Source organism: Anguilla anguilla, chromosome 16 (assembly GCF_013347855.1).
Source record: "Anguilla anguilla isolate fAngAng1 chromosome 16, fAngAng1.pri, whole genome shotgun sequence".
Taxonomy (NCBI): domain Eukaryota; kingdom Metazoa; phylum Chordata; class Actinopteri; order Anguilliformes; family Anguillidae; genus Anguilla; species Anguilla anguilla.
In genome coordinates this window covers 29261794-29275317 of record NC_049216.1, presented here as the reverse complement: position 1 = coordinate 29275317, position 13524 = coordinate 29261794, and the positions used below count along the sequence as shown (strand labels likewise).

The 13524-nt window shown below is 42.0% G+C and overlaps 2 protein-coding genes across 4 annotated transcripts in view; one reads left to right on the top strand and one right to left on the bottom strand.

Annotated features, from left to right (window-relative positions):
- Positions 1-3907, bottom strand: part of dbndd1 (dysbindin domain containing 1) — a 22612-nt gene extending 18705 nt beyond the window's left edge. Inside the window, exon 1 of the mRNA XM_035395482.1 lies at positions 3526-3907. Coding sequence (XP_035251373.1) covers positions 3526-3556 — 31 coding nt within the window. The 5' untranslated portion in view covers positions 3557-3907. The remainder of the gene's footprint in view (positions 1-3525) is intronic.
- Positions 1-13524, top strand: part of gas8 (growth arrest-specific 8) — a 14174-nt gene extending 650 nt beyond the window's left edge. Inside the window, exons 2-12 of one of the 3 annotated variants that reach the window (XM_035395476.1) lie at positions 4497-4585; positions 5556-5616; positions 8135-8218; positions 9233-9430; positions 9626-9832; positions 9940-9994; positions 10296-10501; positions 10974-11141; positions 11490-11576; positions 11908-12052; positions 12700-13524. In XM_035395476.1, the coding sequence (XP_035251367.1) occupies positions 4497-4585; positions 5556-5616; positions 8135-8218; positions 9233-9430; positions 9626-9832; positions 9940-9994; positions 10296-10501; positions 10974-11141; positions 11490-11576; positions 11908-12048 (1296 nt within the window). In that variant the 3' untranslated portion in view covers positions 12049-12052; positions 12700-13524. Of the gene's footprint in view, positions 1-4004; positions 4030-4496; positions 4586-5555; positions 5617-7087; positions 7227-8134; positions 8219-9232; positions 9431-9625; positions 9833-9939; positions 9995-10295; positions 10502-10973; positions 11142-11489; positions 11577-11907; positions 12053-12699 lie in introns of those variants that run through there. The other 2 variants (XM_035395477.1, XM_035395478.1) reach the window with 2 other exon arrangements.

Here is a 13524-nt window from a genome sequence, read left to right as displayed (position 1 = left end):
AAGTCCACGTAGTAGTACGGTTTCTGGTTTTTTCTTCTTCGAGGAAAAGAATAGCGTTGAAGTCGCGCAATGATATGCTGCCTAGGTCTACTTCCTGAATTTGCAAAGGTAAACGACAAAACATCGTAAAATATTAACACAACGAAATAACTAATCGAAAAAATGAATGTCGACACATTCATTGGAAGAAAATTTGAAATAAAATAAGCCCATGTGTGATTTAAAGTGTAATTCCCCTTTAAACAATCTCCAGCGGAATCCACGCATCGATATGGATTGGCATCGTTTGCCTGCTATGAAGAAGGTGACCCAGGCCCCCTGCCATAAAAATGCACCAGTCCAAAGTCAAAGGGTTTGCTCGTAACCCCTGCATGAGCTGGGTTTATGTCTACGGAGGTGTGCGCAGAATATAATCGCTCGGTTAAACTCAAAATGGTGAAAATGTTCAGGCTGCTTGACAGCAGGCGAAAAAGGTATAAAACTCACTGAAAGGTTGACATGCTGTTTGTGTGAAGGTTATAAACGGTTTCCGCGTGTCCTTTCAATACGGTTTATACTATGCAAAAAGAAATCCCACGGTGCTGCCGGGTTCCTTTCAAAGACAATATTTCACATTAGCATATTTTCCATATGTCAGTCTTATTTCAAGAAGAGAAAAATAATGTAACAACGCGAAAGGAACCTGAGGGTGGTTGACAGCCGCACTTGGCTCTGTCATGGAAAGGAAAGGAATGTATTCCTGGCCTTGTGTGTGTGTGTGTCACTACGCTAGTGATGATCTCGTTTTGAGCAGGTAGGCCAGCATGAGCAGGTGGGCCTTTAGCCCCTCTGTCCTGCCCATTGCTATGGGGCTGTACCACTGGGGGGGAAGGGGGGGCTCATAAGTAATTATGGTAAAATTTCACATGCAACTTGTTAACAAGATTGAACTGAGTGGATACCTCACATTAAGAGTAGTAATACACAGCAAACAAACCTTGAACTGAGCAACATTTTGTGTTTGTGTGTACAGCATTATATGGCAATAAATTGCATTATATTGGCTTTTAACTTTGAATATTTTATTACCATGCGATTCTGAAATGTATCTCTCCTGGAGGGCTGCTGCTAACTTTGCTGATCCAGTAAATAGGTTTATTGAAACAAATTGTTCTCAACTTTAATCAGATAGGGCCTTGAAGAGTGAGAGTGGGGTGCTTCTGCAGCAGGATTGTAACAATAAGAATGTGCAAGCCTTGTTAAACCCAAAGCTCTTTCTAGGGAGTGCTGCTCCTGTGTTCACAAGTCTCACTGACTCTCAGAACTCTATGGTGCACTTTTAGCAGCTATACTGTGGTCTAGATGATCCTGCATTTTGAGGAGTCATCCTTTCTGAAAAGGGTGTCACAGCATTACCTTCCATCTTATTCTATAGTAGAGCTATGCCTCCTCAATGAAAGCATAATGCTGCTCCTAGATAAAGAGATTTATTCCCATAATTAATACGCTGCGAAATGATGCTTTAAATGTGAATGCCGCTGTGGAGAATGTTAATTATTTTTAATGATTTGAAGTCACAAGTCAAATTCTCCGTAATCCCGAGGATCTGCCTCTTACAACTGACCTTTAATATTTTCTTGTGACTAAACAGTATTTCAGAGTGGGAGCACAGTCACTCTGTTCTGTTAATAATAGCCTACCTGTTGTGTGTGTGTGCGCACGCATGTGCATGTATGTATTTGTGACAAAGAGTGAGAGAGAAAGAAAGAGATTGAAGAAAGAGAAGGAAAAATGTACAAGCACTCAAACTGCAGAAAAATGAGGCAGCTAGGACATCTCAGGGTCAACGTTTTTAGCAACATTCTAATCATTCTTATTATGAAGCAAGAAGCATTCCCTGTGACATTTAACCAGTGTCACGGACGTGACATCATTATCCCTCCGGGACTGTTTACAGTCTTTACAAAAATAGATATCCTCGGGCAAAGGCCCAGGCAGCCAGAGCTGTTAAAAGGCACACAAATAACAGGACTGTGTGTCAGTATGTGGGAACGGGGGGGCATCTTTAAGCCGTGTGGTTTCTTCTCCCAGTTTAAGGGTCTGTCGGAGCAGGGCGTACTTTATTGATTGCAGCTTATCCACCCTGTCACTGAGTCACGCAGCCGGGCGTGCTGACCCCCGCTCAGCGTCTCTGCAGCAGCAGCAGTAGCAGCAAGCGCTGGGGCAGGACAGGGAGGTCCGGAGGATTGGTGAGGCTTCTTCTCCGCCGCCACCCCCCTGTCAACCCAACAAATGGGGGGAGGCTGCGCCCGCTAATATTGTTCCCAGGCAGCGAGGCTGGAATGGTTAACGCCGCGCCCGCCCGTTTCATTTGGGGAGGAGGCCCACGGGCTCGGAGGCGAGGGCGCTGTGCCAGGAGGCTGGCAGCGCGGCGAATGCAGGCTGAACACCGCGGGCTCCGATTTCACAAAGGGGATACGCGAGCCCCTGTGGTCGGGCCATCGATTTCTCTCCGCTGCACGAACCAAAACAGACGGTGCATATATGATTTCATCCCGCGCTCGTAATAAAGTGCTTCATCGATCACGGGTTGCCGTTGAAGTGTTAGGCTTTCCGCGAGCGGTTTGTAAAACTTGCCATGGCTGCGTGGTATTAGCCAATAAAAGGATGCTTGGCTAGCATATTGACGGTGCGCGTTTCATGACAATGTGCAACTGAAATTCTGAATAAATGCCACTCCTGGCTCTGATTTAGCCAGTGCCTGACTGACAGTAGAACTCATTTTTTGGAAAATAAAAGGGCACAACCATTAAATAACAGTAAAAGCTCAAATAAATGTATTACTTTTATTTTTGTACTTGGTAGCTGTCTTTTTTTTTTTTTAACCTGCCATTCGATTCAGACTTTCCAAATATAAAATTAAATAAATCACAGCCACTTGTAAACCAGAACTGTCATCTGACACAACCAATGAAAAAAAAAAAAACTAAGAATGCCCTACTCACTATTCTAGATTAGTTCAGCAGCAGAGAGGTCCAGTGTAGGGCATGCTTGGTTCCCTAACTCTCGATGTAATGGCCTTAAATGGACATTTTAAATGATTTAGAGACACAGAAAAAAGTGCTTATTTAGATCCCTTCAATCCCACTTTCTATGTTGTCATGTATTCTAGCTATAAATGCTGAACGCTGCAAGAATACATATAAGAGAAAAGTGATTAAAACATATCTTTTAAAAGCAGATTATGAAAAAAAAACTTTTTTGCATGTTACATTAAGACATAATTCTAGGCCATCTCAGAATTAGAATTTCCAACTGAATCCGGATCTTTCCACTGCTCACATCTGTAATTCAGTCTCTTATCTCTTCGCCCATGTTTTATTAGTTTCTCTACAAATGTCCATCTCTCTATTTCGACCTGATGAATCCTTATTTCTACACGTTAGTCCAAAACAGCCGCGCACCCTGAACATCCCGAACACACACACCCCAGAACAAATGCGTCACCAACGGCCACCGGCATCACGGTCCACAGCCTGCACCTACCTGGGGTAGCTGCCCCTCCCTGCGCCTCCATCCAGTCGAGCGGAGTCGGTGGGGCTGTCTAGGGCAGCTGCATGAGCGTGCGAGAGCGATGGGAAGAGAGAGAGAGAGAGAGAGAGAGAGGTGCCGACTGCTCTCTCCACGGCATCAGACACCAGCGACGCCCTTTTTTTTTTTTCTTCCCCCAGCTATTTTCACTGTTCAAGCATCCCTACACACTCGCATTCGCCTGGCTGTCACTCGAGCCAGAATGCACTTCCATGAAAGCTAATGGAGAGAGAGAGAGAGAGAGAGATAGTTCAGTTTGCGAATTGCAGAACCACCCTGCACTGTAAGCATTGCATTGTGAATGAGCTCGGCAAAGGAGACTGCGGAACAGAGCGAACGAGCAAGCGAGCGAGAGGGGAGAGAGAGAGAGAGGGGGAGGGAGGAGGGAGAGAGAGAAAGAGAGCGAAAGAGAGAGCGAGAGCGTGCGAGACAGATTGGCAGACCGCCCAGGCTGGACATGTGGGTGTGGTGGTGGGGAGTTTGACCTGGCAAACGAAGGGACGTGAGTGTGAGTGCGTGTGCGTGTGTGTGTGCGTGTGTGTGAAAGAGAGAGATAGAACAAACAGGGGCCACACCTCAACTTGAATATTTGGGGACCATAGGCAGAAATATACTTTGTGGCAGGCATTTAGCAGACGCTGTTATGCACAGCAACTTACATGACTTTTTTTACATTGCATAGCATAACATTACATCCATTTATCCAGCTGGATATATACTGAAGCAATGCTGTTTAAGTATCTTGCTCAAGGGTACAACGACAAGTGTTCCTGGGAATCGAACCTGTGACCTTTAGGTTACAAGACCAGCTCCTTACCCTTTATGCTACTATACCTCCCTTATTTTTTTATGAGCTGTGACCTATCGCTAAATGTATTCTGTTCGATAAAAGTGCAGTGTGTTGGTAAGATGCATGCTCTTTTTAGTCTTTACAGCTTTCCAAGCTGTCTCTGTCATCTGCTGGTCCCGCCCCCCCATTCTCCTCAGGGAGGATAAGAGATGAGCCTGGGATGAGGTTCGCTAAGGCTGGTACTGATCCAATGCCTGGTGGCTTGTGTGTGTGTCTGCGTGCGTGTGAGCGTTTGTGTGTGTGTATTTGTGACAAAGAGTGAGAGAGAAAGAAACAGATTGAAGAAAGAAAAGGAAAAATGTACAAGCACTCAAACTGCAGAAAAGGGAAGCAGCTAGCTCATCTCAGGATCAGAGTGGGGGGGTGAGGGGGGGTAAACAAGTGAATGTGCGCATGCATGTGCGTGCGGGAGAGAGCAAACAAATGTGTATGCCTGAGTGTGTGTCTAGTATGTGTGAATACATGTTGTGTGTCTGTGTAAATGCCACGTGATGTTTCCTTTTAGGTTTCTCCCTTACCTGAGGGAAATCGTATATTAATAGTCCAGTTAGACCAGTTAGACCAACTGTAGAATTGGATAATATGCAAATATATATGACATAAGCTATCATGGTATCTGCAAAAAGACCAGTTTCACTATTCAGTGTTCATTTTTATTAGTTCAGTGTTTAAATCATTTGGACATGCATGTTATCACATTTGTTATAGTGCCTATAAAAGGCAATAAATTAGTTTCATGCAAAATAGCCTTTAGACATGATTGATTTTCAGAAATGTATGAAATTACATTGGATAACTATGGATTTCTTTAAAATTGAATGAATTATATTGACAACGCAGTTATTGGTTGCTGTTGCCCTCTTGTGGTAAAAGATTGCATTATTGGCTTAATCTGATAGTAGCTGGGATTCAATCAACACCTTATCACTTCAACAGTAGTGACACCATAAACCTATGTAAACCCACTTTAGCTGAAAACAGAGATGTTGTACAAGTACAGGCTGTACACCAACAAACCAATGAAACTGGAACAAATCATGAAATGTATTATTTGTATGCTGATGTCGTCTTACCTGTTCAGGCAGCCACATGAGAGATTAAAACTACTCAGGATGTTCTTTCTCTGTTTTGTCAGGAGAGAGTATGGCAAGAAAGGTGAATATGACCTGGCAAGTTTTTGGGACAGTCTACAACAGGTAATTTTCAGTTTCTCTGATAAACAACATTCCTGTCCACAATATTCCCAAACCATTCTGAAATATTAAATAGATTGTGTTCCATACATTTTATGTTCAATTGATATAAATGCATTATATAACATTACTGCTTATGTTTTGTGCTCTTTGCATTATTATACCACGCCAAACACAACCATATGCATCAGACCTCCTCTGCAACTGCAATTGTAGAAGGAAAGAAGGAAACATGCTTAGGTTTTTCTGCTGGGCCTACTAAAACATTTATTATACTATATAGTGGCTAAAACTTTGGATCAAACTGTCGCCAAAAACACTGACTCCTGAGACTGGGGCAGGAGGAGTAAATATCATTGTTGGGGAGTCTACCTGAGCTGCCGTTAGTACTGTGACATCACTGCATTCTATAACCGGAGCTTCTGATACAGAGTTTCCGTTTGTGTTGGCTGGCGGAGAGGAAGTTTCTAAACTGCCGTTATTCTTACTGTCGGTGTGTTCTTGAATAAAAAACCACACACGCACGCACACAAACACGCGACAGCGATAATCAAAGCCTTTAAACCGAAAATGCTCTCTAGTGATTATCTGACCGGAGTCACACACCTCCATATCGTCCCCTACTCAACCGGTGTCCTTCCCTGAGAGCGCCTATCCCTCTCGTACAACCCTTATCAATTGCAAAAGCACTGGGAATCGATGAGAGTTCCTTTCATGGCTGTGGAAAGTATAGCTGAAATATATGATACACACATATTAATGGCACTTTTAAATGCTCAGAGAATACATTAAAGGCAGCCAGTGATCTACAAACATGGAAGGCAGAGAATTTACCTTTAAATCAGTATGAAGATGATCACTCTCATAAATACCACTTAGCAATAAAAACCATCTAATCCATTTCCAGTAACAAGCTAGCCACTGGGAAATGATTAAAACAGGTTTATAACCATTGGTTCACTGTTTCTCTGTTTCTTACACGTCACATTCAGGCACGAAAGCTCTCTTCAACGGGAAAAGGAGACCTTGTCAAAATTAATGCCGTGATGAACTTGGACTCCTGTTTGAATGGAAGACATGAATATCCTGCATTGTCCAAAAACCAACCATAATGAAACCATAACTTATATTTTAATATTATTGTTATTTCATTGTATCCCTTTTAATATTCCAACATGTGTGACAGATTAATGTCCAACAGAATCATTGATCATAGGAGATTGTTCAAAATCAGGCAAGTGCAGAGACAGGATTCAACGGAGGCAGGCTCCTGCCCTTTTGACTCCAGCTTTATTTATTTATTTAAAATCTGACCTACAGTGTAATCTAGAATACTAGCTGTCAAGTCAGTTTCAAAATTTATTTCGCTCAATGGCTACTTTGTGGTGAAGCAGCTAAATGCCGTAATATTTATTTAATTACGTCACATCGTCGTGGTTCTTTTTCGTGTTACGTTCTTGCTCTTCGTTACGTAACAATGCCATTCTACAAATATAACAATTCTCTATTCGGTAGAGAATTTAGAACCAACGGACACACATCAAGCTGAGTAACTTAATTCGACTTTATCATTTTTTTAAAGTTTCGTATTTCTGTGCACAGAGCGTAACATGGTAAGTATGCAGTGTTGCCGTACTTCTAAAGATACGCATTGAAATTAAATGCACAGACACAGGCTGTATTCTTGCGTTGTGACATTACTGCTGTTTAGATTCAGGTAGACTATATTGCGCAGACTAGGCTACACAGTCTGTAGCATACGGCAGTGTAAGCAATCCAATGTTTTTGCAGAACTTAATGAGCAGGGCTGTTCTGGCCATGATGGACCAATGAACACAAAACGCTAGCATTTCAGGATCAGGTTCAGCAGTTTAGATATTCCCACCCTCGCAAGTTTGATACTATGACGTCACACACACAAAAAGCCATTGACATTTCAACTGGCATGGTAATTATCCTCTTATCCTTCGAATTATAGCGGTGTTCTTACTTCAAGTGTGATCACCTTCTGCTTGTGATTCTGAACAAGTGAACGACACGGGAATGCAGAATAGATTCATACAAATATTAAAAACATCTTAATTTCATGACTCCACCCTTAAGGTGGTATACTTGCAGTTCCAAATCAGGATCATCAATAAAACACAGAAGCTCATTGTCCTCAATCACTGAGCTGATCTCACTAAAGTGAACTGAGATGGGCAACGAGGGCCATGTCTATTTCTGGTTTACTTAATTAACCCTGACGTTTGCGCCATCTGACATGTTAGCTACAGTTCTTGATTGGCGCATGAATGAGTGCCAAAGACTGCTTATTGTGTCCCAACGTGAAGCCTTTTGCTGTGAGTCTTAATCTACGGAGTGAACCAGGGGCGTATACGACCGGGTCGCTCATTCAGCCAGGGTAAATTGGGGGAAACGATAACCTGCACACCCCCACCGGGCCCTCCAGGCCTGGAACCGCCCAGCCCTGACAGAGACAGTTTGTAGGCTGTGGAATGGCTCCGTTTTCTTGTTTCAGCCTCCGAAGAAGAAAGATAAGGGTGGGAAAGGAAAGACACCTGCGGCGGCGGACAGCTCCACAGCGGAAGTGTCAGTGGATCAGGTATGCTGCTGTGCGTTCCAGGATGGCCGATATTCACAGTGCATCTTGCCTCCATGCACAGTGAGGCAGGACGTTAGGGAGGCAAAGAGAAATTCAGGGGCCAGAGTTGGAGATCCAAACGACTTGGTTGCCTCTTGGGGACACAAATCATCTCCCATGATGGATGCCACCTCCATGCCATATGATTTTTGAGAAGGTTGGCAAGAGAAAGATTCTCATTTAGGGCCATGAACAGGAATACGTGTCAAGTTAACTGAATGGCATTGGGCGTTAATTAATTCCTGAAGCATTAATGCGTGGAGTTTGCTTACCAAGCGAATGTGGACCGGGTGGGTGGGTGGCGTGGATGACAGTACACTGCGATTGTGGACTGGCGACTGCAATCACGGTTTTATATGAAAATGATCAGATCTATTTTTGGTGGGGCTGGCTAGGTACTACCATAAGGTTAATTCATGTCAAAGTCACCAGTTAATGGCTTTTAGTTGGCACACTCCCACATTACCCAAGCTGGTGGGAGTAGGAGTGGCTGTGGTGGGCTGTGCTATTATTTCAGGCATTTGTTACTAAGTTAGTCCAGTTACTTTACCAAGCTCCCACAGTCTTTCTAATAAATGGTCTAGACATTCATTTATATGGCACGGCAGATGAGCTGCCGTATTTGTTTATAATTTAATTCTCTTCCAGTAAGAGGCAGAGCTAATGCTCATTTTATTACCCCTGACATCTACAGTCAGTGTGCATGTGCTTATTCATTTTGAACTTGGATTAGCAGTAAGAATAATTTACCTAGAGGTGTACAATTGATATATACACACGTCAGCAACTAATCAGATTATTTATCCAACTTTTATAGACCAATTAAATACTGCCTCACATTCTTCCATTTTTTCCCCCTATTCCATTCATTCAATTTCATTTCAGTTTTCTTTTTTAGTTTTTATTTTTATTAAGCGTAATCCTTTCAATGTAGGCACTCTCACAAGTTTCTCCTTTGGGACTGTGTTGCCATAGCTCCAGGAGCAGATTGAGCTCCTGAAGGATGAGCTGGACAAGGAGAGGGACGAGCGGAACTTCTTCCAGATGGAGGGAGACAAGATCCGGGCCTTCTGGGACATCACCAAGAGGCAGCTGCAGGAGAAGACCGCTGACCTCAGGAACAAGGACAGGGAGTTGGAGGAGGCCGAGGAGAATCATCAAGAAGAAGTCAAGGTTGTCTGATGTTAGGTGTTGTCATATCGGGCACAATTTTGGGACATTACTTGATATCGTTATCCTCATATCATCATATCGTTGATATCATCATAAGCAGGCTTATGATGGCCCTGAATGGCAAATGAATGTACACCTCAAATTCGTGTTTGTCTTAAACATATTTTACCCTTGTTTCTTTCTTCTGTTGTTCAGGATTATAAACAGAAGGTGAAGCACTTGCTGTACGAACACCAGAACAGTCTGTCAGAACAGAAAGCAGACAAGACTACTGCCAAAAAGGTGCTGCAGACTGAACACATTGAGAGGGAGTTTGAGCTGCGTAAAGAAATACGCAATCTGAAAAATGCTCTCAAGGCAATGGAACTATCCAGTGAAAATCTAGTGAAGAAGCTGAAACTGGTGGGTGGACCTTTAATTTTGTTACAGGGTTATTGTATTATAGATTATTGCAACATTTGTGTACGTCAAAGTCATGAATATCACAGCCACACTTTTTCCCCCAACAGAAAAATGATGAGGAAATGATCCAAAAGCAAAATGATTTTGAAAGACAATTGCAAGGTATACAATGTTGCTGTGATGTTGTGCATTTTCTTTTTATAGTTTGTGAAACATCCTGTTTAACCCACTTGAAGTTTACTTGAAAACCTTAATATCCCATTTCCCATTTCATTAAGGAAGCATATAATGTAATTATACATAACATTCTCTGAAGTATTTTTGTTTTGTTTTATTTTTATTTTTGCTAGTGTGGCAGTGTAGGTGAGAAAAGCACTGACCTGGACTTTTAACTATAAATATATAAACTAAATATACAAACTACAAATATATTTCGGAACCAAGATATATTCGCTCCCTCCAGAAAACAAAGCAAAGTACGAAAAGCGGATGCTGGTGATGCAAAGGGAGGTGGACTTGAGGTGGACAACGGAAGTTCACAAAATCGAGGAGAGGAAGAACAGTCAGATCAACACGCTGATGAAGGACCATGACAGGGCCATCTACAGCATGAAGAATTATTACAATGATACCATCATCAACAACATGTCCCTCATCAACTCACAGAGAGTATGAACATTGAAATTTTCTCTTGTCACATTTTAAGGTCGAATTTCTTTCGATTTATTTATTTTTTCCATAATTTATTTTTTTTTGCATTTGTTTTGGTAAAATGTTTCCTACCTGGTCAACAAGGGAGTCGACCTACTCATAACAGTTATCTTATATGCAATGTAAAACAAGACCAGGTCAAAACCTAGTATATGGCTGGACCTAACACACGTGATCCGGCTGACCAATGGTGTAACTTCATAACTCGGCCGACCAATGGTGTAACATCACTCACTCAGTCCACTCAGTCACTCGGTCACAGACATTCGCGTTTGTAGGGCTGGCCCCGCTGTTGCGGTCCAGCCAAAAATTATGTTGTATGTGTGTAGTCCCCTGTACGGGGTTGTTGGTTGGAAGCAGCTGTTGGATGCAGTGGTGAAGTGCTGGCTGCGTGTGCAGTGACGGGTCAGGGACCCATGTCTTCTTGCAGGTAGAGATAGATGCAACCTTGAAGAAGGTGGATGACCTGGAGAAGGAGAACGCAAAAGTGGTGCAACACAACAGGAGGCTGGCTGAGCCTCTGGAGAAGGCCAAGGAGGAAGTGGCAGAGCTGCAGAAAGTGATGGCAAGCTACAAGAAGGACAAGGCCTCACTGGTGGTGCGTACCAATGGACAAAGTGTGATTCGACTTAGCGATTAACTCAAGGATGGTCCAGTTAAAGATCCAATTCAGTTAATGCAATTAGATCAATCAGAAGCCTTTTTCATTCAGTGCACTAGTAAGATTTGCCTCTGGGGCTAATGTGCAAAAATACTCCCTGTTCACTTACACATCAATGGGGCTTGATTTTTGGATTCGACTCATCTGATGGCAAACTAGTGAATTTTTTTTGGAATTATTTTACAGTTGATTTCTGAGTATTCTTATGCATAGCGAAAGGTTCAGTGTCTGTGGGCACAGACGGTATAACGGTAAACACGATGGTGGTGTCTCCTGTCTCCACAGGAAGCCAGGAAACGTTTGAAGGCAGCTGACAAAGAGATGGAGGACATGAAATGGGAATGTGAGGTCCTGCAGCAGATGTTGCGAAAGGTGAGTTGCTATGTGTGTGCAGGATGAAAATCAATATGATTCAGTAAAACGGGTAATGGAGTGTGGTTATGTACGGTCTCTTTTTTTTTGGAGAATAGGTCCTTCACCACCCTCCAATACCAACAAGTAATACCCACTTGTATACTACAGCTATTTCACTTCAAAACATATGAGAAAGTTTACAAACAAAAGACAAATCCAAAATGGACCTTAGGCTTAACATATAAGTATTTTTATTTCCTAGCTGAGCATTCATAAAGGAAAAAAAAGGTACCTACTGGTTTTAAACTGCTTTCTCGGTTTTACTGCCTCCTTCCTCCCTCTCCTCCAGGTTCAGGAAGAAAAAGACAATTTGGCCCACCAGTTAACCAACACCATTCTGGAGGTGCAGCAGAAGAGCACTTTCAAGAACCACCTAGAAAATAAGATGAATTCCCTTTCAAAAACTGGAGAAAAAGCAGGGAGAGAATAGCAAGGTCAGTTGTATCTCTTATTCTAGAACCTTCAGTTGACCCACAGGCTGGAGGTATAACAGTCCTGCTTTCGCGTTCAAACTTATTTGGGGAGAACCTTTTCCATCTCTTATAGGGATGGTTTGATTGATGTGACTTGCAACCAATGTTGGGTGGCACCCACAAAACTGGGATTAGATACAAAATAATGATATGATTAAATTATCATTTTCAGTGATCATATTTTTCAACAGTAATGTCGGTTTAAAAAAATTTAGAATTTAAATATCTTAGAAAAGTAATACTGTTTTTTCAACCAAAGTAATGAATAGATTAGAGATTATTTGAAAAATGAAGTAGGTATGTTTTTCACCATCCTTGGTTTCAATCTGTCATTTTAATTTTTTTATAGGAAACTTCAGAGTCATTGTGGCCAAATATATCAAATTAGTTGTCTTGATCGTGTAGTAAAATAGAATTTTGTCAGATGACTTTTAATATTGCGATATCTAATATTGAAGTTTTTCTTTCTTAAACGTCAGTTTTGTATAAAGTGTATATATATTAGTGTGTGTGTGCGTGTGCGTGTGCGTGAGTGTATGAAAAGGGCTGTTCCCAAAGTGGTCCAGCTTGCTACAGTGACATATCCAGTATGTTTATCTCATTGGCAGGCCCATAATGACCTGCCTCTCATGTATATGCTGGATTATGAGGCCCTGATTGAAACAGCTGGAGATGCTCATGTGTGGACGTGGTCTGCACTGGAGGGCTGATGTCTGCCCCAACCATCACTCAATAAATGTGACACAATCTCTCGTCACAAAAAAATTACCGTGTTACTCTCCTTTCTCCCCTTGTCATTTATTAGCAGTATTTAGCTATTTTAGAAATAAATATTTCTAATTTTGCACTTTGTATTCATTTTAATTTGTGTTGCTTTCTATTATATGTACATTATTATTATCAACATTTTTAACGTCATCATAATTTGCGAAAGAGCATTCTTAGATTCAGGGTTATTGTACATTCTAAATTAAAAATAAACCAGTGAAAGTGATAAGACGGACATAAATATACAATGATGACAGAATTAGTCAGATCACCTGGGATGCTGTGCAACTTCTGGTTCAGTCTCCCAACTGGACAGCTGCAGCCCCCTCCTCACATAACACATAGTAGAAATTTAGTGACACATTGTTCCGGAATGAAATTAATTTTTTTTCCGGGATAGAAAACTAAAATCTAACATTCTGAACGAACCCGGAAACATACTTTTACCGGGGGTTCTTGTTGCCTATATCTCGATGGGGAACCGCAATGCACTCACAGGATTTAGCTTTCTTCCGTTGCCATAGCAGAGAGAAAAAAATGTTCGCTGTAGAAACACTAGATGAGCTTGTGGGTGTGAGTCCCTGAGGGAAACTGTGCTCACTAGCCCTATATAATTGGTTTCCTAAGGAGGAGCGTTTCAAAGGTTGTTTGCTGTGTGCAAGGTA